At 40.5% G+C, this 22,311-nt stretch overlaps 3 protein-coding genes across 6 annotated transcripts; 2 read left to right on the plus strand and 1 right to left on the minus strand.

Moving 5' to 3' along the window:
* Positions 1 to 38: 38 nt before the first annotated feature.
* Positions 39 to 4,907, plus strand: LOC135484730 (seipin-like). 3 transcript variants are annotated; one of them, XM_064766387.1, is made up of 8 exons: positions 39 to 256; positions 816 to 894; positions 1,471 to 1,546; positions 1,845 to 1,924; positions 2,145 to 2,279; positions 2,750 to 2,847; positions 3,247 to 3,461; positions 3,795 to 4,907. In XM_064766387.1, the coding sequence occupies exons 1-8, from the start codon at positions 45 to 47 to the stop codon at positions 4,142 to 4,144; spliced, it is 1,245 nt and encodes a 414-aa protein (XP_064622457.1). In that variant the 5' UTR covers positions 39 to 44; the 3' UTR covers positions 4,145 to 4,907. The 3 variants fall into 3 exon arrangements, with proteins under 3 accessions (XP_064622457.1, XP_064622458.1, XP_064622459.1); XM_064766388.1 differs by having other exon boundaries at positions 1,845 to 1,912; XM_064766389.1 differs by lacking the exon at positions 39 to 256 and adding an exon at positions 273 to 360.
* Positions 4,908 to 5,995: 1,088 nt separating this feature from the next.
* Positions 5,996 to 8,390, minus strand: LOC135485634 (phosphatidylinositol-glycan biosynthesis class F protein-like). Its single transcript, XM_064767878.1, has 5 exons — positions 8,074 to 8,390; positions 7,677 to 7,768; positions 7,318 to 7,434; positions 7,044 to 7,152; positions 5,996 to 6,715 (listed from the first exon to the last, which is right to left on the minus strand). Exons 1-5 carry the CDS (start codon positions 8,383 to 8,385, stop codon positions 6,602 to 6,604), a joined length of 744 nt encoding a protein of 247 aa, XP_064623948.1. The 5' UTR covers positions 8,386 to 8,390; the 3' UTR covers positions 5,996 to 6,601.
* A 247-nt stretch (positions 8,391 to 8,637) lies between these two features.
* LOC135485632 (Bardet-Biedl syndrome 1 protein homolog) lies at positions 8,638 to 20,448 on the plus strand. 2 transcript variants are annotated; one of them, XM_064767877.1, is made up of 14 exons: positions 8,638 to 8,920; positions 11,416 to 11,585; positions 12,045 to 12,134; positions 15,005 to 15,129; positions 15,477 to 15,523; positions 15,959 to 16,067; positions 16,432 to 16,670; positions 16,957 to 17,077; positions 17,307 to 17,417; positions 17,912 to 18,029; positions 18,315 to 18,473; positions 18,851 to 19,119; positions 19,481 to 19,567; positions 19,794 to 20,448. In XM_064767877.1, exons 1-14 carry the CDS (start codon positions 8,808 to 8,810, stop codon positions 19,878 to 19,880), a joined length of 1,845 nt encoding a protein of 614 aa, XP_064623947.1. In that variant the 5' UTR covers positions 8,638 to 8,807; the 3' UTR covers positions 19,881 to 20,448. The 2 variants fall into 2 exon arrangements, with proteins under 2 accessions (XP_064623947.1, XP_064623946.1); XM_064767876.1 differs by lacking the exon at positions 8,638 to 8,920 and adding an exon at positions 10,829 to 11,040.
* The last annotated feature ends 1,863 nt before the right edge of the window (positions 20,449 to 22,311 follow it).

The raw sequence follows: 22,311 nt of genomic DNA on the forward strand, positions 1-22,311 counted from the left end.
TAGTTTTACTATCACTCACCAGATGGTGTATTGAAAAGAAAAACATGATTTTGTCTTGGATAAGTGCAGCTGTAAATTGGTTGCAAAGAAGCACTTCCCAATGGTTAACGAAAATAAAATCCACCCTCTTGAAAGTTATAGTTGTTCTCACCTATCTGGCAGTGCTGTTATGGATTTCTATTTTCTTTTATGGAAGTTTTTACTACTTGTACATGCCTGCCATTTCTCATGTCAAACCTGTGCATTTGCAGTTCAAGTGAGTACACACGTCACGTGACCATATGTCAGTCCTCATGTCAGTTCCTCATCGAGTAGACATGATTTCCATTAGAAAATGGTGGTTGGATGACGTGATGTTGGGTAACACATGATCATGTTATGAATGAAATAAATGACGTCACGACACATCGCCATCGCCCTGGGCATCGGCAATGACAGGCCGCCCCCGCTGGGCCCCGGATTTCCCAAATGTGGAAATCAGAGGTCATTGATAATAGCCCCCCTCTCGACTGACTAACGTAAGTTGCAACCCCACTGACAACACACGCTTGTAGTTGTATTCTACGCGTGTTTTTCAATGGGGAGGTGTTTGTCAGTCGGGGGGGGGGGGGGGGGGGGCTTTTGAGCTTGTTTCCACATGCCTGTGATTGGAAGTGACACTGCTGATCTCCCGATATGATTTGACGATGGGGAAAAAGCTGACATTTCTGTAATGTTAATGTGCTTCGTCATTCATGTAACAAAAAAAGGGTCTCACTCCAAGCTACCCCTAATTCAATTTCTGACCAGCTTTTTCATTCAAACATTATTTCCAGGGGAAATTGTGACATTACAACAGAAGGATGTGGCTTCCCATCTGCCAATTTCTCGTTAGTTTCTCATGGAAAAGAGCAGGTAAAGACAAGATGCATGTCAATACTAGTATGATGTATAGTTTTAAAGAAGCCCATTGTCAAAATGATTCTACTAGCAAATACTTCTAGTAAACAAAGTATTATTACTCATCAGATTTTAATGAACAGCTTTGGGAATTCGTAGTTTTGACTGAGGTTATGTTAAGGAACTTGGCCTCCTCTGCCTTGGTTGGCAACTAATCTAGGAGAAGGAACACTGAAAACCGAACCCAGACAGATTTTGTTGTTAAAGGTAATACTATTACTAGCCATGGGTTCAGGGGACGGCAAGACATATTTGAGAAGGAGACTCCAACATCAAACCCACCTCCGTGGTTGGAATGGACCAACCAGTTTTGCATGGGATAAAAATAGGGTCCTCTAGCTTGAACACTGAATCTCCGAATAAAGAAGAGGAGGAAATAAGTGCACTAATTGTGCAAGTTGTATAAGTAAGCATGGGAAAGTCCTGCCAGGTGCCTGAGAAGCAATTGATTCCCCTCGGACAAACTATATATGTAAGCCCAGCCATTCCATTGACACTGTGATGCATGATTAAAAGTTGTTCCCATTCCAGTTGATGCTGCGTGGTCAGCCTTACAGAATCCAGCTTGAGCTTGAAATGCCTGAATCTCCAGTCAACCAAATGTTAGGTAAAGTTCATGTTGATGGTTTACACAAGTTTTATAATGATTAGCCTACATATTTTGTGTGTACAAGGTCTGACACCTTAAAAAATAGTTTCCATAAGAAGGAGAAGATTATCATGGTTGTGTTCTGCCTCCTAGGTCCCCTGCGATGACATCACTTGTATTGTAGTAACGAAGCCAGAAGGATATTCTTGTGCTTGAGTAGTACATGTGTAGTAGTATACAATAGAAATAGAACTGCCTGGCAATTGAGGGTACCGTTGTTATGTCCTTTATAAACTGTTGTCTTCTTTCTGTGCAGGAATGTTTATGGTCCGCCTGGATTTCCTCACTCATTTCGGTCGGGTCGTACAGTCAACTAATCGCGCTGTAAGTAGGAGTGTATGTATTGTTTTTATAAACACAAAATCTCTAACCTGTGGTAGACACACACTAATCCAACACTTTCACTTTCCATTTCAAGTCCAAGAGAAATTCTTAAAACGTGTGGTCTGTCTTTTGTCAGCAAGGGGTCACAAAGTTACCCCCTGGTGGCAATGTTAGCATGTTTTACAATATTAGCAATTTCAGCACCTTTTCATTTATCATCATTACATTGCAGGGAGTGCTTCACTATAAGTCTCCTCTACTACAAACCTTGGACACCCTAGTCTACTCTCCGTTTCTCCTGTTCGGTTCCCGGGAACAAAAACAACTCATTAATGTGGAGCTCTTCAATAATTATCTCGAGGATGCGGTGAGTTTGTTTAGCCAGCAGATTTGCGCCCCGCAACGAGCAATATAAATCGCTGTGACCAGCGATGATGTTTGCTTGCTACATAAATCACTCCTTTGCAGTGGTCATCCTTGGAGCCAGGACAAGAGTCTGTGATGCGACCAACCTGCGATCAATTTCCAACTCCGCTATCACCAGTTTTACCTGCAGACACATGCTGCAGCGATTATAATCACAGGTTGTAGCAACAAAACTCGCTTGTTTGCACGGCTCTTTTATATGTTGAGTCATAAATGTACTGCTCACTGACCTCTTAATAACAAGATTGGCAGATCATTCAGTCTAGACCATGTAGGACTCAGTCTGTCATCTGGAATTAGGCCTTGATAACAGAGCCAAAATGCTGACTCTGCAGACTAAAATATATACAGTAATTTCGAATAAAAGCTAGAGCTGACAATGTCTCATGGTTCTTTTTCCTTATGTTTCAGTACAAACCCAGTATTGGTGCTTACATTGAAATCCAGGCCAGACGAATTGAAATCTACTCATCTGTGCTCAAGATTTATGCAAATTTCACCGGTCTAAGGTAATTCCGTTGTTCCATTTAGTGAGTTGTTACACAAAAACCATCAAGGAGCATGTCTTCATCTTCATGTAGTCATTTTCTATTGACTGGTGCCAAGTGAATGAAAACAAAGGCCTATGTGTGACATTAAATCATAATCACCATTAATAAAATCCAGCCACCAAATTTGTGTTAAAATGCCATTTTTGGAGTGTTTGCACCAGAAATTCGTAAATAAAAGTGTTTGGATCCAATATTAGTCTTATTTCAGAATTCCTTTGGAGATTATTGGCACGTCTCAGTCCACTGTGGAAAACTCTGCGCGGTAAGTGATGTCATACCCCAGGTAGCCCTGGACGTGTTTGTGAATCCAGCAGACCAACTCTAAACTTCATGCTATGCATAAATTTCTTCTTCCAGGTATCTCATGTTCTACCACCCAGTCCTCTGTGCCATATGTGGTGTCAGCTCAAATATGGTCTTTCTGACTGCTGTGGCCTTATTGTCGTGGTATCGCTTCCTTTCTGACAAGATGCCCCGGCAGTCAAATCCTTCCAGAGGTGATAGCAGTCGTCCAAGTTTGGAGGAGAGGCGAGCCAACATCCGTGCTGCTTTAAAGAGAGAGCAAAGGACCAGTAAGTCACATTTCAGAAGCAAAATTATTTACAAACTTTTAGTCTGATGAACTGTTTTCGGTGAGACGTGGTCTATTGGTTATGGCAACATGCTCATTTTCCGAATATCACAGGTTTGATACTCGATACAGACACATCACATCACTGGTGACCTGGGACGAGTTACTTAACATCAGTTTTCTTTTCTTCCCAATGAGAAAACTCAGATTTGATGTACCTGTAGCTTTTACCAGTGGCTCTAGCAAGCCTCTTTTCCCTGCCACTATGGTTTGGCGCCAATGTGATTGATCAGTTTATTGACATATGTATTATCTTGTCCTCTTTATTTTTTAGGCAATGATCAAGTAGAGCCTTCTGGTAGTGCAGAGGTGCCAACTGGCATGCTTCCATATGGGGCAGAACAAGAGCCCGTTATCATAGACACATCAAAAAAGAGGGTCAAAAAGACTTTCACGAGCGATCCGGATAGGTCCATCGGCTGGCCAGGAGATACACTCAACTGGCACAGAGAGCCGGAAACATTACAAAGCATCGATGGGTCTGCTTCGAGAAAATCGCAGTTGGAGGAGGATGTTCTAAATGATACAGAGACGTTACTGCCATCTGGGTCGGACACGAATAGTCCAGAGGATATGCAGTTACGACGTCGAGGTGACGTTTCTGGAAAATCGGTCGCATCATGAACATTGTTTTCCTGTGATAGTCTCATTCATGTTGGATGGATATGATCCAGTTGTGTGTTCAAAAACCAAACCCATGAAATTTTTTAAGGACAATTTTTCATGAGAGAACCATGTTTACTATATTCGCTTATTTATCAATTATGGTGCTTGCCCCGTCATCTTGATGGTGTTATGAGGCATTCCTAGTTACTGATGACAGCAAAGAGATAAATGTATATACCATTTGCTATCTTAAAGGGGTACACCGTTCGTAATTACTGGTGGTCCAGGAAAATAGAACTCCAGTTCTTATGCGCAATGCTGTGGTGCAGTTATTATGAACACGAATTTGGTGCAACTTGGTATTTATAGTCTTTGCATATTTGTCTACAGAACGACACTGCTGAAATTTATATTAAGTATGTATTGACACAATTAGAAATGTTCAAATCAAATTTCAAATTTCAAATCTTTAACGAATGGTGTATGCCTTTAAATAAGGTGGTGTTGATGACCTGAAACATTATTGATTGTAAATAAGACTAGTCGGATTTGAGAAATTCATGACATTCCAAGTGAGATTCTGGCAATTTGAATTGTGATACATTTTTTAATAGCACGGTGTTGAAAGTACATGTTGGTCGTACAGGATTTTAAAATAGTACTTGAAATGTACTTGATTTTAGTTTTGAATTAGTTCTCATTGAGGGCATACATGATTCAAACAACGCTTCCATGGTGGACTTGGACAAGCTTTATCTCGATCAGTTTATTAAATAAATGATATGAAATATACTCTCTTGTTATCCGTCTCCTTACTTAGTTCAGAGATAAATTGATAGCAATCGGGGCACTTACTTGATGCTTATAGTTGCCCAAGATCATGGCCACAACAGGGGAACAATAACAACAGTCATTAGATATGCTAGGATGCCTCATTCTGCTTTATAAGACACCCCTGCACCTCTCCAAGGATCCACACTTGCTCTGGTCTGCCCCAACAAAATGTGAGGGGAGAAGCATTGAAAAATCTGGGGTACTACGATGAATTTCATGTTCCTCCTCGGCATTGTCACATGGTTTCCCCCAATTAAAACTTTTCAGTTACAATATAAGGTTATTCCCCCAACAGGGCAAATAAGGGATCCTTATCATCCTTGTGACTGAAAGTTTGTAGAAAAGAGGTGATTTGCATAGTTCCAAGCCTTGTAGGAGATGGTCATATGTGACCCGCCATGACAAAACAGGTCGCATGTCGCTCTGAGCTTGACAGGTTGAGACAGACTGGTTGTTCATTTCACCATTGTCTGCCTTCTGTAAAATCGGAGCATATCAATTTCTTCTATTATGTCCTGGTGTCATTTTAGGCTCATCTTCTGTGCGACATGCGACTCATTTTGTCGTGGTGGGTCACATATGGATTTATTTCTTAATCACTGCTCCAGCATGCCCGAAAAATCGAGTAGTGAACACCTCTATCAAGGACACTAGTTTTGCCCCCAAATTGGTTGTTTCCATTCAATTTGACCTCTCTAATCAGGACACCTCCCCATCAAGTACAGCACTTGTCACTCCAGAGGGTGTCCTTAGTAGAGGTTCTCCTGTATTCATAGTGCAAGTACAATCATGGTCAACACAGGTTGTGACCAGGATCTTGTGCCGTGTCCTGTCCCTTGTGGTTGAGAATAACACTACATTTTTACCCATTGATAGTCTGTCCCAAAGATATCATGCATGTCATCGGGTGCTATTTACACAGGCATGGTATATCTGGATGGAGTGTTGTTTTGAAATAGCCTGTGAGTGCCTTCAAGTCTCCTGAATGATATTCACATGTACAACTTGCCACAGAAACTAAGAAAAACATTTTTAACTTTTGAAATCACTTTATTCATTCTTCAAATTACATAAAGAATGTCGACAAACAGCACATTTCTGTTACAAAAAATAACTAAATCTACCAATCTATCCATGTTCTACATTGATTATGAACAAAGGTCTGAGAAATTTCAAGTGACATTGGTACTCTGCTGATAAAACTGGAAGGGTACTGATATTTCAACATGCCAGCTTCTGCGACTAGCTCTTCTATTGCACCTTATCAATGAACACTACTTATTTGAAGCCACCTCTCTTCAAGAACACAAAAGTATAGTCCAATATTGTTCAATTTCAACTATGGCAGAACCTCCTCTAAAATGACACTCTTTGAACATACAAATGCTGTCCCTCGTAGGGAGGTGTCCTTATCATGGATATCAAATTGAACCAAAATATCCAACTTGGGACAAAATTCTGTGTCCTTGATAAAGAAGGTGTCCGGCTTACAAATGTTCCACTGTACATGGACAACATTGACAAAGGGGTGACCCTCAGAACTGACTGAAGCTATTCGGTATTTATGTCAATGTACTGATGTCCCGAAGAACTGAAAACATCAGCAGTTTTTCAATTACCTACCACCAGCAGACAGACTCCTCAGAATGATTTTGTCTTCTGCCTCCGCTGTAGCCAAGCAAGGTAGAAGGAAGAACCAAGAAGTCCTGTCACATATCCAAACAACGTGCCGAGAACACAACTAATTGGCCACTCCTAGAATGAGAGAAATCGATCGTCAGTCAATGACTCAACCAACATCGTAAACAGCATCCACTAGGTTTAAATCAAGCTTAAAGTCGTCAAAATAAAACCTAATGGTCATAAATGAAATAAACAGGACATTTTCCACACTTCATGACATTTGTGTGCAAGATGAGCACGTCCCTGTCTATCACCACCCAGGAGGCGACCATCTTGGATTCCACTTGAGGAAATGATTGGGGCTTCCCAATTTACTGGATGTTTGTGATTTTCGACAACAACTCCCTTATCTGACACCCAAATGTCATGAAATTTTTAGGAAATGTGTCTAATGCCGTACCTGCCATGGTCTGTCCCAGTCAAGTGGGATAGGAAATGCACCAAGCCATGCACCGATGATGCTGCACCAGAATGTTATGAGCAGCTGCTTCTCCAGAATGTTACCAGGCCTGGAAATGAGAAACACTGTATTTCATTCTTACTTGACATGAAATGAAATTTTATACACTGCTTCACACTTTACAACTGAAATGTCTCAGCCAATTTAGAAACCTTTCTCAAGAGACCAAGGAGTGCATATATCGTGAAACCAGGTTTGCTAAAATAGAACTTACTTTTTATGAATGAAGACTTTTAACCACTCCTCTGCATTCGTTCCCAGAGTTAGACAAGCGGGAAAGACAGTTGTAGCTGTAAGCATCAAGGAAAAGTGATATGTCTCGCTCACACCTCTGCAAATGAATGATTAAAACATGGTGAATATTTGAAAACACAGCAGAATATCAAAAGATACTTGGTACATGTCATGATATACATGGGGCTGTGATGTAGTGGTTACAGTACCAGACTCCTGACTGACAGGTTGTGGGTTCGAGTCTCTTCTGAGCTTCTAATGGTTGTCATACTTTCTGGTAACCACATTATTTCTTTACAATACATGGGGAACACTGAGTGCCTGTGGCTATCAACTTACACAATAAGAGGTGCTCCAAAAAGAATGGCAATGCAATGGAAGATCAAGGTACTGATGAAGAGCAACACAGCAGCTCTCACAATATGCTTCAGCTGTGGAAATAGAAAGAAGTATATCCATTTATTTAATTTCGAAGAAGTTTGTTTGGGCCCTGACCAGTCATGCGTTTCGCAGGGTCACAGTGGCTTATGGTATTGTCCCAAGTTTGTTTGGGTTCTGATTCATCTTTGTCTTCTTATGAATTACATAACCCTCTCGCGAGTATCGTCGTATTGATTGAACGATTCTGTTGCTGTCTCCTATCCTCAGTCTGGGCTCAGACTCCAACTCAGCTGTCACTTAAGTGTCAGCATAGGTAAAAACTAACTTTTGAGGGCATTATGGTAAAGTAAGTTACCTTAGTTGTTACAAACTGTACGAGACCCCGATTTCTCGGTCCAGGACGTTGAGAATCCACATCACTTTTCTCATAGTAGAAATACACTGTAGCGTGCAGTGCATTAAATAGGGCCGTGAACGCAATGAAAGTTTTCGTAGCACTGTGCGATTTTTCAGTAAAGCTTGGAACAACGGATGATGTAGACGATTGTAGTGACAATAGAGACGTTGCTAGAATTAGGAATATCTGAATTATGTTCGCCAATATAGTCAATTTTGTCCCTTTTTTTCTCAAAAATGTAGAATTTCCGATTTCCATGGGCGGCGCCATATTGGTCAAATGTGAGCTGCAGACTTATTAGGATATTTGTTTCATGGTATAAATGGTATTGGTTTGCATAATTGTCACATTTAACCTTAAGAAAAAAGTATTATAATTAGATAAAAGCCATTTTTTGTTTTCAAAATTTCCGTTATTTCCTAAAAATGTACGTAATAATATTAATATTTTTGACTGCAGTTCAATGAAAATTACGAGCCAATCAAATCACTCGTTATATCGGCGCATGAGAGGTCATTGCATTCCAAAACATAAACAAATGCATGAAAAAGTCTTTGGCCTTCCAAAGTCTTTACCTGTCATATCATCAATATTGACACGACTGATGCACTGATGGATCAAATATAAATAAATAATTTATGTTCTATATCTAACACTCCCAGATAAACTATTTCTGACTTTTGATTATTCATATGATGGCAGAAGAAGAAGACCAGACTAGCGCGCGCGCTGCGCCAAACCCCGGGCCAGGGTCTGGGATGTCGTTGACCAGAGAGGAAACGGAGGAGCTCAATGCCCTCAAAAGGTGAGAAAAAGATGGACTGAGTGGAATAGAGATATCAGACCATACAAAAAGGAAGCGGCCTAGAAAGGAGCCGCTGTGGTGTAGTGGCTTGGACTCTCGACCAGCGGTCAAGAGGTCCCGGGTTCGATCCCCACTGTCAGCGTGAGACTGTTGGCTGGTCTCTCTGTCTTACCTGCCTCTCTGCACCCAGGTGTATAAATGGGTACCGGTCAGAAATGCTCAGATTGTAGTGCTGGTTTAGCAGCTCATCTGAGGTCTACTGAAAGGTTTCAGGACAGACTGCATGGGGTTAAAGTGTAAAGTCAGATGACAACCTATGTCGTAGTTGATATCAGACTATAAACCCTAAACTTTAACTTTAACTTTAGAAAATAAAATATAATAGTGTAAAAGATAGTGCGATGCCAGCTCAGCACCTGGGTTGCGTCTGGGAGCGTGCGTAAAAGTAAAATGATATCAGAATGACTTGATTGTCATTACTGCTCACTACCCCTATCTTCTCGAAAAAAATAAAAGAGCACCCTTTAAAAAGTGCTCCTGTCTTTTGAAACATCTATACAATACAATGCATTTTCTATTACAGAACAGAAGAGTTAATAAAGTCTTTATTAATACTTGATAATAGGTCTTTTGTCTTTTGGATCATCGACTCACATTCGTGTCAAATCTCAATAACCTGAAATTATATAATAACTGTTTTTAACCCACACAGCAGCAAGTAATAATCAGATGTCAATTCTCGAGGCATAAGAGCCAATAAGTTACAGACATATACAGTAGAACCTCCCTTAGTGGACACCTCTCTATTAAGGACACCCTCTCTATTAACGACACTAGTTTTGGTCCCAAATTGGTTGAGTCCATTCAATCTGACCTCTGTTAAGGACAGCACTTGTCAGTCCCATTGGTGTCCTTAATAGAGAGGTTCCACTGTACTGTAAACCCCTCACTAGTATTTTCGCGAACCTAATATGTTCGCGAGAGAGGGAAACAATCACAAACCTTAGGGGCACGAAAGTGGTTTACTTGATTGTTTCATCGTCGGAAAAAAGCACCCATTCACAGAAATAAATGGATGCAAAATCTGAAAAGGAACTCAAGGTATCAATCAAATCAGCATGAATCCCATAACTTTGTCCATTATCATCTGATCTAGACAACAAGTCACCCGCTGCACTTAACAAGTTTCGCTGACATATTGTGGACCACCAAAATAAAGGGGTTAACACTGATGAAGAGGGTGGGGTAACCAAACATTGTGACTACTACTCATTAAATTTGCACCTGTGGTTGTCTATGAAATGTGGGACCCCTTATCGTGCCTCACGTGCCCCTTTTAACACTTCAGCAGTCTTCTTCAGTGATGCGGTTAAAGTGCAAATCAGTCATGACAGTGTTAAGTCATGAGAAAGAAATTAGAATCGTTCAAGAGTTGTAGTGCTAATATGATGATATTTGTTGGAGGAGTCCATTAGTTTTTACCTGACAATATCTGTTGGGGGAATCCATTCGTGTTTGCCTAACGATCTCTGTTGGTGGGCGTGCATATATGATGATGTTGTTCTCTCCTCTAGAAGTCAAAATCAATTGATTTTCAAACCTAGATATACATTGGTACTAGTACATGTGTGGTATCTGACAACAATATGAATTATCATACTTGTCGCGTTAGCATTTATGTGTGATAGCAGAAACTAACAGCCGGTGACTTGCTGTCTAGATTAGATGATAATGGACAAAGTTATGGGATTCATGCTGAAGTTCAGTCACATCAAGTGTTTTTACTAGGAATGTCCAATTTTGTGATATTAAGTGTTGCAAGTTAGATTTCAGTGCCAATTTCACGAATTTTGTGCCAATTTTTTGATTGATACCTTGTAGTGTTGACCAGAGTTGTATTTCTTTTTTTTGTCACTTTCACTGGAAAGATTCGTGTCGGTGATACTCTTCGTACTGGGATTTGCTGGGCTGGGTCTTTGGTGGATTCTTGCTTCAAATTTTATGGCTCTGGATGAAATCCTTCCCCTGAGTAGCACTTTGGATAATGAGGATCAGGATACAGATTGTTCTCGACACCCTAGGTGTTTACTACGCCGGAATACGAGAGAAAACAGGGACAGGTTCGTCATGAATTGGTTTGTGAAAGAAACTGTTTCTAGCCTCTAATTGAATTCTTTGCACTTGCTGTCAAAAATTAATCTATCATTTAGATTCAATGTTTCCTTGACAGGTCGAACTATGATCATGATTTATTGAGGTAGTTTACTTATAAGGCAGGCCTAGATAATAATTTGATAAAACCAACAGAGTAAAACAAATACCGGTAGTGATTTGAAAAACAAAGTTTAATCTGTTATTTATTATCATATTTATTTTCAGGTGTTTTAGACTGCTCTTTGGTTATTTCTCATTCTGATCGAAATACAGGTTCATGCTGGTCTGACAAAAAGACAATGGGGTATTTCATCAATGTTGTCACTTTGTTATTTTTTCAGACAAGATGGTAACACAAAATGGTTGAGTGCCCATTACGATCCTGTCGCGTCGCTCTACACTTTCACTCAATGTATCACACTCGCTGATATCAGCGGAGATGGCGAGAACCGACTTATTATCGCCGATCTTGGGACAGGGACATATGACATGAAGCTGAAAGTTTATAAAGGTAGGGAAGACTTTGAATTGAGATACACTTTCAATTGAGTTACATCAGAATACAAAAACATTCACAGGCACTTTGAAAAGTGCTCTCTTGTCTTATTGTATCAAAAAAAATTGAATTTGATGAGTTTTGCAAGGTCTTTTGACTGTAGAAATACAATGAAGATTGAATGAAGACATGAACTGTAGCCTAGCTCGTAGTAATAGCGGTGTGCTATGATTACATTGTCACGAAAAAACTCAGGGAACTCACGACTCAATCATATTTCCAATTACTGTACATGTTCTTATTGATTATAGTGTTTCCGGTCACGTTGAAATTATCACATTCATCACAGAGTTATCTGATATAAATAGATGTTCCATTGATTTTGCCTCTGGCCCTCTTGGGGAGTGGCCACTAAAGACTCACACTATCGCATAAAAATATCTTTAGAATCCAACTCTCTTTATATTCCTACAGGCACAACGCTAATTACAGAGAATACCATCATAGATTTGCCAACAGGAGTCGTCACGTTCTACATGGACACTAATGAGCCGAGGACGCCAGGTAAAGTCCATGCCAGCTTAAGTTGATCGGTTGCGTGTATGCATTTGGTGTACAAAATGAAAAGTCCAAACTCATTGATGATTGAGATAGAAATTGTAAGGATTTAAAAATGTACATGCAAGCGCACAGCAAACTAAAAATGGTGATGGCACTTTCGATATATGATGAAATCTGTTTTTCTTATTTCCATTATACCTTGTACTACGTTTTGTTATGATGCCTCTATTTCAGCCATAGCCGTAGCGTCTGGTTCGGCCATCTTTGTTTATAAGAATATGCGGCCGTATTTCAAATTCTCTCTCCCATCTCTGGAGGTTGACGAGAGGGAAGTCGATATGTGGAATCAGCATCAGCAGGTAGTCGACCAGATCTGAGAAGTGACCCAAATATTGTTATCTTACTTACTGTAAGGAAAAGTGGTACAGTTATAACCCCAGGACAATTAATAAATTGCCCATGAGGTGTGGAAAACAGCTAGTATAGTAGTACATATCAATGCACACAGAGTTTATAGTTGTACTGGGGCTGTAACTTTTCGACCTTACCTTATACTCTGCAACAACAGTCAACGGCCAACAATACTGGTGTTAGCCTCAATTTGCACATTTCTGAGAAAGATTAAAAAAATGATAACTAACTTTTCCTAATATGATATGAATCATGACAAAAATGGTCCAATAGGGAAGATTTTTAATGAAATGTCACGTCGATTTGGTAATTCTTAACATTTTAGGTCAATCTCTGAATTGCACATTTGTTCCCTTCATTCAGTATCATTTCTTCTCGAGTTGACCCTACCTTGTGTTGGGGCTAGTTTGATAGGACAAATTGAAAAGTTTGATAGGACAAATTGAAAAGTTGAAAAGCAATGAAAAATGAGGAAGGCGCCATTGCTAGTTGACTGTCGGTGTTATGTTTTGCAATTTAAAATACTATTTACCTCATCTTGTGTCTTTTCCAGAATGTTTTCCAAGCACTATACGCACTTGTTAAATCTTGAAGAATTTCATTGCAACATGGTTATCAATTTCTGTATTGTTTTTAAAGCAGCAAAACAGCAAATGACGATAATGTGAAAAAAATCAATTTGTTTTCTGGTAAACACATAGTGTCACTCTGCTAATGAGGTCATTTGATCTGCTTATAGTGTCTGTGCAGTGGTCAAAGTGTCATTCAATTTGCCTTTAGAGAATGTGAACACATTATTGGTGTGCCTAGTTTTGCAATGAAACTTTTCAACTTTTCTTGCAGTATTTGCGAGCCAAATGAACAGAATAATATCTGGTAACTGTAGTATTTCAGCCAGAAATCTGAAAAGGCATGGTAGATGAAATGGCCAGGGCCATTGTGCTCACCTCATGTGGAGGAAAGATGGATAAAGAGCATGGTATTGTGTCATGTAGTGTTAGGTTTGATGTAGGTCCAAGCAATTACAATTTCCCCAAAATGGCCAATTTACAGTACATTCGACCTCTGTGACCTTGAAAAGTAGGTCAAATCAAAGAAGACCCGGGTGACACATTGAATGGTTGTTAGAATTAGATGTACCTATGATATAAAATTGGTGCCAATCGGGCAAGTCATTACTAGGTATAATGGCATTTTGACGAATTTAGGATTTGGCCCCCTCCCTGGAGGCCAAACGGCAAATCAGATCGCACCAAACTTCGGTACCTGAGATCACCTGACCAAAGGGTACATGTGTACTTAATTTGTGATCAATAGTCATTGCAGTTAAGAAACGTGCCATAGTTACGGCCTGACGGCGAATTTATGCCATTTGACCTCTGTGACCTTGACAAGAAGGTCAAATTAAAAACCTGTGTGACATATACTGTGTGGTGGTTAGATGTACCCATGATATCAAATTGGTGGCAATCGGGCAAGAAGTTAAGGAATAATCACATTTTTAAGGTTTTTGGATTTTGCCCCCTGGTGGTCAAGTGGTGAATCATATTGGACCAAACTTTGGTCCCTGAGATCACCTGACTAAGGGGTAAATGTGTACCAAATTTGGTATCAATAGTCATTGCAGTTTAGAAACGTGCCATCGTTACATCCTAATGGCCAATTTACACCATTTGACCACTGTGACCTTGAAAAGGAGGTCAAATCAAAAACCCGGAGGATATATGATGCACCTTTGCTAGAAGTACCTACCATATTTTTTTCAAAATTTCCCGACTACTATTAAGGGAGATATTGCATATTTTCACTTTTAACGTTTGGCCCCCTGGTGGCCAAACCATGAAACGAATCGGATTGAAACTTAGTCTCCAAGGTGTCATTACATAAGGGTACATGTGTACCAAGTTTCAACTCAATAGCTCTAACAGTTACGAAACGTGCCCTGCTAACGGACGACGGACGACGACGGACGACGACGACGACGACGACGACGACGACGACGACGACGGACGACGGACGCCACGGTATGGGATAAGCTCACCTCTGCTAAGAGGTGAGCTAAAAAGGGCACGATCTGAAAAAGGCAGGAAATGTATTGGCCACTGATGAAAAAGGCAGGGCAATAAAAGAAAGTTGAGAAAAGGAAGGGTGATATACACCCTGCTCAAAGTCTTTCAGAACGAAAAGCAAAAAACATCTCTGATTTTCTCCAACATGGTGAATATTGAAATGGCCCATAAAGTTTTGATCCTGTGAAGATCATATTTTTCTGTTCATTTGGCGTGATGTTTCATAACATACTCTGCGACTTCTGTATATTTGACCTAATCGTTTTGCTCATCCGTTTTTGATAGCGTTCCAGCGCATGATGGCAATAACATTTTCATCTCTTTAACCTCTTGTTGCCAAACCGTGCAACACTAAGCCTTTCTAACCCACTGAAAATCTCTCTCTGTGTCTAGCTGTTGCCGTCGCCTCTGGGCCTTTTATCTATGTCTACAAGAACCTACGTCCATACTTCAAATTTACTCTCCCTACACTTGAAGTAAATGCCTTAGAAAAAGATGTGTGGGACCAAGCCAGAGAGGTATACCAATATTCTCTTTACACGTAGTTCTAGTTAAAGTTACAGTAGTTAGGAAAAAGAGATCCTTCAGCTGGCAAGTTTATGTTCATTAGAAGTTCATTCTATTACCGCTGGCAAAAGGGGCATACAATGATACATGTAAGGGTGTCAGCAAAAACCCATACATAATTTGCAAATGCGTGACACGTTTCAATTGTCAACAGAATTAAACTAGCAGACAACTCTAGTCTTATTGTCTTTTCGCTACCTACATAAGTAATAGTTAGTTCAGATTGGAAACAAGAAACTTCCTCCTGATTCTCGTCTTTCTATTCTGGTTTCTCACTATTGTGATTGTTTCTGTTTAGGAAAGAATTGATGTGACCATTCTGAGGGAAATGTTGGATGGAATGAGGTAAGTCCCTTCCCCCCCCCCCCCCCCCTGTTTATTCTTCACAGTATGCATTGCAATGACCTTGTATCTTTCCCTCAAAAAGCTTTGTGAAACAAATGTCTAGGACTTGCAATGGTCTGTCTTGACTTCAAATAGAGCTTGATTTATCGTTCATTTTGTGATAGATCCTTATTATCAATCTTAAATTAGAGATCCGATGAGCTGTTCGGACTTCAAATAGAGCTGTTTACTGTCCTCAAAATGAAATACTTGTATAGTATTGAAGTTTTTCAGTGTTTGTTCAAATCTGATGTCACATGTACTCTCCATCTGTACAAATTCCTGTTGTTAGACCCCATTTGACATTGTGGATGTGTTAGTTTTTGACAGAGAGCTCAATGTCCTGCTTTCCCCATCTTTTTCGGACACCCTCACATCTCGGTCTTCGCTTTACAGGAATGAAGGCGTTCCCCTCACTACCCGGTCGCTACGATTCCTAAACCTGGAGGTACAAGACCTGGAACCATTTGCCAATGTTCACAAATACGCCGCACTGAAAAGACAGGTACGTGTGATCTGGTCTGGGAAGAATTGTTTTCTTGCACTGACGCAGTTGATGCAGCGAAAAGCCTTATTTCATGGCCCAGGTTGCCAGTGCCAGACAGCAGTGCAGTCAGCAGTCCCGTGCACATCCTACTAGACTGTCCTCTGCAGCAGAATTTACGAGTCTTTACAGAAATTCTGGCCCGCAGACACCAATGTTGAGGAAAAACTGGGGGAATACAGCAGGACCTCGAAGTGCAAGCCGTAAAGCCACAAGACTGAGGTTGAAAGCAGAAGAAGAAGAAGAATTGGTCCGGATTATCGCCTGCGTACTCTGTCTCTGATGACATAAACTTACTTAAAAATTATATCTGTTTCATTTTTAGACCGTAATAACCTGCCTCGGCACGCTGAAGAAATCAATGACGGAAGAGGACGCCATAAGTTGCCTCGTACTCGGCACAGAGAGTCGCTCCATCTATGTGTTGGACCCGGAAGCGTTCACCGTCCTGGCGACGATGGAAATGCCAAGTGTGCCTGTATTCATGAGTGTCTCTGGTCTCTACGATGTGGAGTTCAGGATCATTGTGGCATGTAGGAATGGAGGCATTTACACACTGAAAAGGTTAGACATTGATTTGACCGCGGGAATAGGATTTAAGAAATATAACTTAGCCATTGTAGTGTGCTAAGTAGAGGCATGGACTGTGTACTTTTGAATACAGCTTGATATATTTGACAACCTTGGCAAGTGCATCAATTCAAGAAATCGATGTGGTTTTTAGTTTTATTTCAGTGTTTGTTGAACATAATGGAACTGCCTTTAAATTTTGCCATCCCTCCATAAAGAGGATTTGTTGTACTCTTGATTTTAGATTTCTGTTACTGAATGTCGGCATAATCTGTTTCAGGGGTAGCAAAGTTGGGCGTATCTGCATCGAGCTGAATTCCCAAGCGGTTGGATTGGTTAAAGCAGGAAAGAATATTGTGATCGGGTGTATGGACGAGACACTTCAGTGTTACTCTTTGAAGGTAAGCTTTGCTATAAGTATTTGTTTCACCACAAGTTCTGGTTGCCAATCTTTATCAAGGTTACTTAAACTTGGCAAACTTCTCCACTTGACAAAAAAGGCAAAGCAATGTCGCTTGTAGTTTAGATTAAAAACGCTACTCCGCCATACTTTGTCGTTGCATTTGATGAAATTACATGTGCTGATGAAATCACAACAATTAATTAAGACGGTGGCTTTCATTTTTGTAGGGAAAGAAGTTGTGGACCGTCCAACTGCCTGCAAGTGTGACGACAATGGAGCTGATGGATTACAAAAGTAAAGGGTTAAAGGCTGTCATGGTGGCATTGAGTAACTGTGAGGTGAGTATTCCTTGCGTCGCAGACAACCCTCACTCTGTAATCATTGTTGTGTCATGTTCAAAGGAAATAAGAATCAAGAGAATTTTTTCAATCTGGCCAAAAACACGTCATTTTATGAAAAGTTGGTAATGTACCAGGACAGGAAGTTACTATGAATCGGGTATACTACTGTAAAACCAAAAAATATTCATTGCCATTTTATTTCACTGGCATAATTGAATTTAGCCTTTTGACAAACACATGACATTAATTTCAATTTGATTACCTGTAAATGCGAAAATGAAAGGTATGCAAACATTTCCGAGTTCACACTATTCTGAGATCCTGTGTGTGATGGCCATGTCATAAGGTTTACACATAATGGAACTATTTTATCTTATCAAAGCCTTGTATGTCAAAATGCTAGTATATTAGAATATTTTTGAAAATAGATTATCCTTGTTCATCAGATTTAACGATGGTGGACATTTGGAACCTTTTTGTTTCTGCTTCAGGTTCTGATTTACAAAGACAAGTACTTGGTGAATACGATGAAAACGGAAGACATCGTGACGGGCATGCAGTTTGGAAAGTTTGGGCGAGAAGATGGCGCACTTATAATGACGACGAGAGGTACGTCATGAACTGAAATTTGTGGACTATCTGAGAATTCAGCGTGCATGTGCTTCGGCTGCTGAATTCTTTTCAATTGTTTTGGGGCAACTCATAAAAATTAGTCACTCATAGAATGATGGGTCTGCATCATTGAACCCATGATAACTGGTACAGAAAAATTTGAATTTACATTTCTTCCTCAAGTCAGATCAACTTAAGAATGTCTGTGAAGTGATTAATATGGTAGTTGAAATAAAGAAGTTTTGCCATTGAATTTAATTTTTTTCTGTTTTTTCGTCCAAGGTGGCGGTCTCATTGTAAAGATTCTCAAACGTACCGCTAACTTCGAAGAGAAGGATATGGCGGCTGGACCACCTGCAGCCCAGAGCGTCAAACTCAACATCCCAAAGAAGACCAAGCTCTTTGTTGATCAGACGATGAGAGAGAGAGAAAATTCAGTTGGTAGGTCTCGGTTGTCTTTGTTGGCTCCCTTCTATGGGCTAAATGTGCAAGGGCTATTTTTGATATTTCAAAAAATTCCTTAGAAATGGTCGTAATCATGACACATCATAAATCCCCAGAAAGAGCAAATTGAGAACTTTCTAAGGAATGGTTGTGGTATTCACTGGTGATTATCTTTAGCTTTGGATTGTTGTGTGTTTTGCCCACTTGTAAGCGTCTGCTAAGATGATCATTTAGGGTGTCTTTTCACCAGATGTCCTTTCTGTTGAATATGAAAAATGTGTAGGCCTTAGGAATTGCTTGGAAGAATACTCTTTTTTTCTCATTTGCAGTCATTGTAGGAAAGAATCTCTCACAGCATTCTCTCTATTTTGTAGCCATGCATCGAGCTTTCCAGCATGATCTCTACCGGTTGCGCCTCACCACGGCAAGAAGTTACGTCAAGGCCTTAGAAACGAGCAACACGCCCGTCTCAACCTCGGTCGAAGAACCTCTCAAGTTGAATGCCCACGTCCAGGGCATCGGCCCGTCATTCAAACTGACCGTCAACCTACAGAATACATCGCTGAGCGTCCCGTCTCTGAATCTCCTCATCACGTTCCAATATGATGAGAAACTTTATTCCCTGGCAAAGCCACAAATACCAGTAAGTTCATTCCCGTATAATATTGTTTTGAGTCTTTTTGGTCTCAAACAACCAGTAGCTGATGATATTTGCAGAGAAGGCTTGATGACTGAATAGAAGTTAACGAAGCAATTTGACTGTGAGCTAATATGACAATTTTGACCTCTAGTGACAACACTGTGGGCCAATATGACAAGTTTGACCTCTAGTGACAAGACTGTGAGCCAATATGACAAGTTTGACTTAATATTCGATAAGATATTAAGTAAGTTGGACCAAGAATGGAATAGATCGGTTGATTTGCACGTATGTTTGATCATACTAGATATGACAAACTATTCGATAGTATACTTGTCAATTCTTGTTATGACTCTATTTGCAGGTGCCCATGTTGGTCCCAGGTCTCAACTATGCTTTTGATACTTTTTTAGAGTGCCTCAGTGACAAGGGCATCTCGGACACGTTAAAGGTAATAAGATTCTGGATGCTGTGGGGTGGATATCATATTTCAGTCATAGCAGAGAGATCTTTAAAGGGTAATGCCGTTTGTAATTACTGGTGGTCCAGGAAAATAGAAATGCAGACATACAAAATGCAGTAGTACAGTAATCATGCATAGGAATTTGATGAAACTTGGTATAGGTATTTTTAATGAGTACGTAGGCCTTTAACATTATTTTCTGATTTCTTTCCAGGTGTTTGTTCTTCGTCAAGGAAAAAGCGTTCCAATCATTACTGCTGTAATCAGTATGCCGGTCAGCGAGACCATGGTGGTCGTCTAGTTATGAATGACCGTGTCTTCTGGAGTTAGTCCGTTCCCGCCCAGATGAAAAATCAGAATGCCCGTCAGCGAGACCATGGTGGTCATCTAGTTATGAATGACCGTGTATTCTGCAGTTAGTCCGCCCCCGCCCTGATGAAAATTATCAAAAAGACTGTCCAAATATTGATACATTTCTGCTGTCACATGACTACTGAAATTCATGAAAATGTTGTGAAGTGAAGAATTAGGCCTGACACATAACCTTCAGCAATTAATTTTTCCGGTTGTGCAGGGTTAAAGGTTGGAGGATTGTCTTGAGCTAAAGCCAGTGATAATTACAGTGATCCATGGCAGAGGTCACGACAGATAGGCATCCAAAAGTGCCCATGAACATTTGGAAGGATATTTGTATACATTTTCAAGTTCATTCAGTTGGCATCCTGTCTAAGAATTAACATAACCTCGCAAAGGTTCTCCTTCAAAGCTGGATATTATTGCAATATCGATGTATCTGTGTAAAGTTGTTTTGCAAGTTGTCTGTGATGTTTCTACTAAGGTGAATAAATAAATCCACCAATATGAACAAATCTGATATCGGCTTTTTATTTTGACTGTACGAAATTGAAGATCCTAATATTCGACTACAGTTACTTGGAAGAATATGCCTTCACGCCACTGGACGTTGGATGTGAACTGCAAGGGATTTTATCATTGCTGAACAACTGACTTTCTGGTTGTGACGCAATCCTCTGGAAAGGATTTATTGTGAATGAAATTCTTCTTTGTATTTGCCCATGTCCAGAGAAGTCACTATCATCAAGTCACACATCATCCTTGCAGGTGTCGTAACCCTATTAGTTTTTTGCAGGAGGTACACGCATGGAGTCATCTTAACTGTAGGCTACTGTCTATATGTGTGGGATCTTTTACTTTCCCTGGCATAGACACTCAAGTACAAGGTCCCCTGGCTTAAAGTCTCATCTGACCACAGGCTTTAGCTACTGTGTGGGATCTTTTACTTGCCCTGGCATAGACACTCAAGTACAAGGTACCACGGCTTAAAGTCTCATTTGACTACAGGCTATAGCTACTGTGTGGGATCTTTTACTTGCCCTGGCATAGACACTCAAGTACAAGGTACCACGGCTTAAAGTCTCATTTGACTACAGGCTATAGCTACTGTGTGGGATCTTTTACTTGCCCTGGCATAGACGCTCAAGTACAAGGTACCACGGCTTAAAGTCTCATTTGACTACAGGCTATAGCTACTGTGTGGGATCTTTTACTTGCCCTGGCATAGACACTCAAGTACAAGGTACCATGGCTTAAAGTCTCATCTGACTACAGGCTATGGCTACTGTGTTGGATCTTTTACTTGCTCTGGCATAGACACTCAAGTACAAGGTACCACGGCTTAAAGTCTCATCTGACTACAGGCTATAGCTACTGTGTTGGATCTTTTACTTGCCCTGGCATAGACACTCAAGTACAAGGTACCACGGCTTAAAGTCTCATCTGACTACAGGCTTTAGCTACTGTGTTGGATCTTTTACTTGCCCTGGCATAGACACTCAAGTACAAGGTACCACGGCTTAAAGTCTCATCTGACTACAGGCTATAGCTACTGTGTTGGATCTTTTACTTGCTCTGGCATAGACACTCAAGTACAAGGTACCACGGCTTGAAGTCTCATCTGACTACAGGCTTTTGCTACTGTGTGGGATCTTTTACTTGCCCTCTCATAGACACTCAAGTACAAGGTACCACGGCTTAAAGTCTCATCTGACTACAGGCTACAGCTATTGTGTTGGATCTTTTACTTGCCCTGGCATAGACACTCAAGTACAAGGTACCACGGCTTGAAGTCTCATCTGACTACAGGCTATAGCTACTGTGTTGGATCTTTTACTAGCCCTGTTATAGACACTCAAGTACAAGGTACCAGGGCTTAAAGTCTCATCTGACAACAGGCTATAGCTACTGTGTAGGATCTTTTACTTGCCCTGGCATAGACACTCAAGTACAAGGTCCCATGGCTTAAAGTCTCATCTGACAACAGGCTATAGCTACTGTGTAGGATCTTTTACTTGCCCTGCTATAGACACTCAGGTACAAGGTACCATGGCTTTAAGTCTCATCTGACAACATGCAGGCTATAGCTACTTTGTTGGATCTTTTACTTGCCCTGTTATAGACACTCAAGTACAAGGTCCCATGGCTTAAAGTCTCATCTGACAACAGGCTATAGCTACTGTGTTGGATCTTTTACTTGCCCTGGCATAGACACTCAGGTACAAGGGACCATGGCTTTAAGTCTCATCCAAAAGACCCTCATTGATCTATCTCATATTTCGCCTCGATCTTGCTGTGAAGAGCCAGGAGTTTTAGTTACTTGAAAACCACGCCAGTTCATCGAGATCCTTGGTTCTACCCAGGACTGAATCCAGGCC

This window comes from Lineus longissimus, chromosome 3, assembly GCF_910592395.1.
Source record: "Lineus longissimus chromosome 3, tnLinLong1.2, whole genome shotgun sequence".
In the NCBI taxonomy this organism is placed as follows: Eukaryota; Metazoa; Nemertea; class Pilidiophora; order Heteronemertea; family Lineidae; genus Lineus; species Lineus longissimus.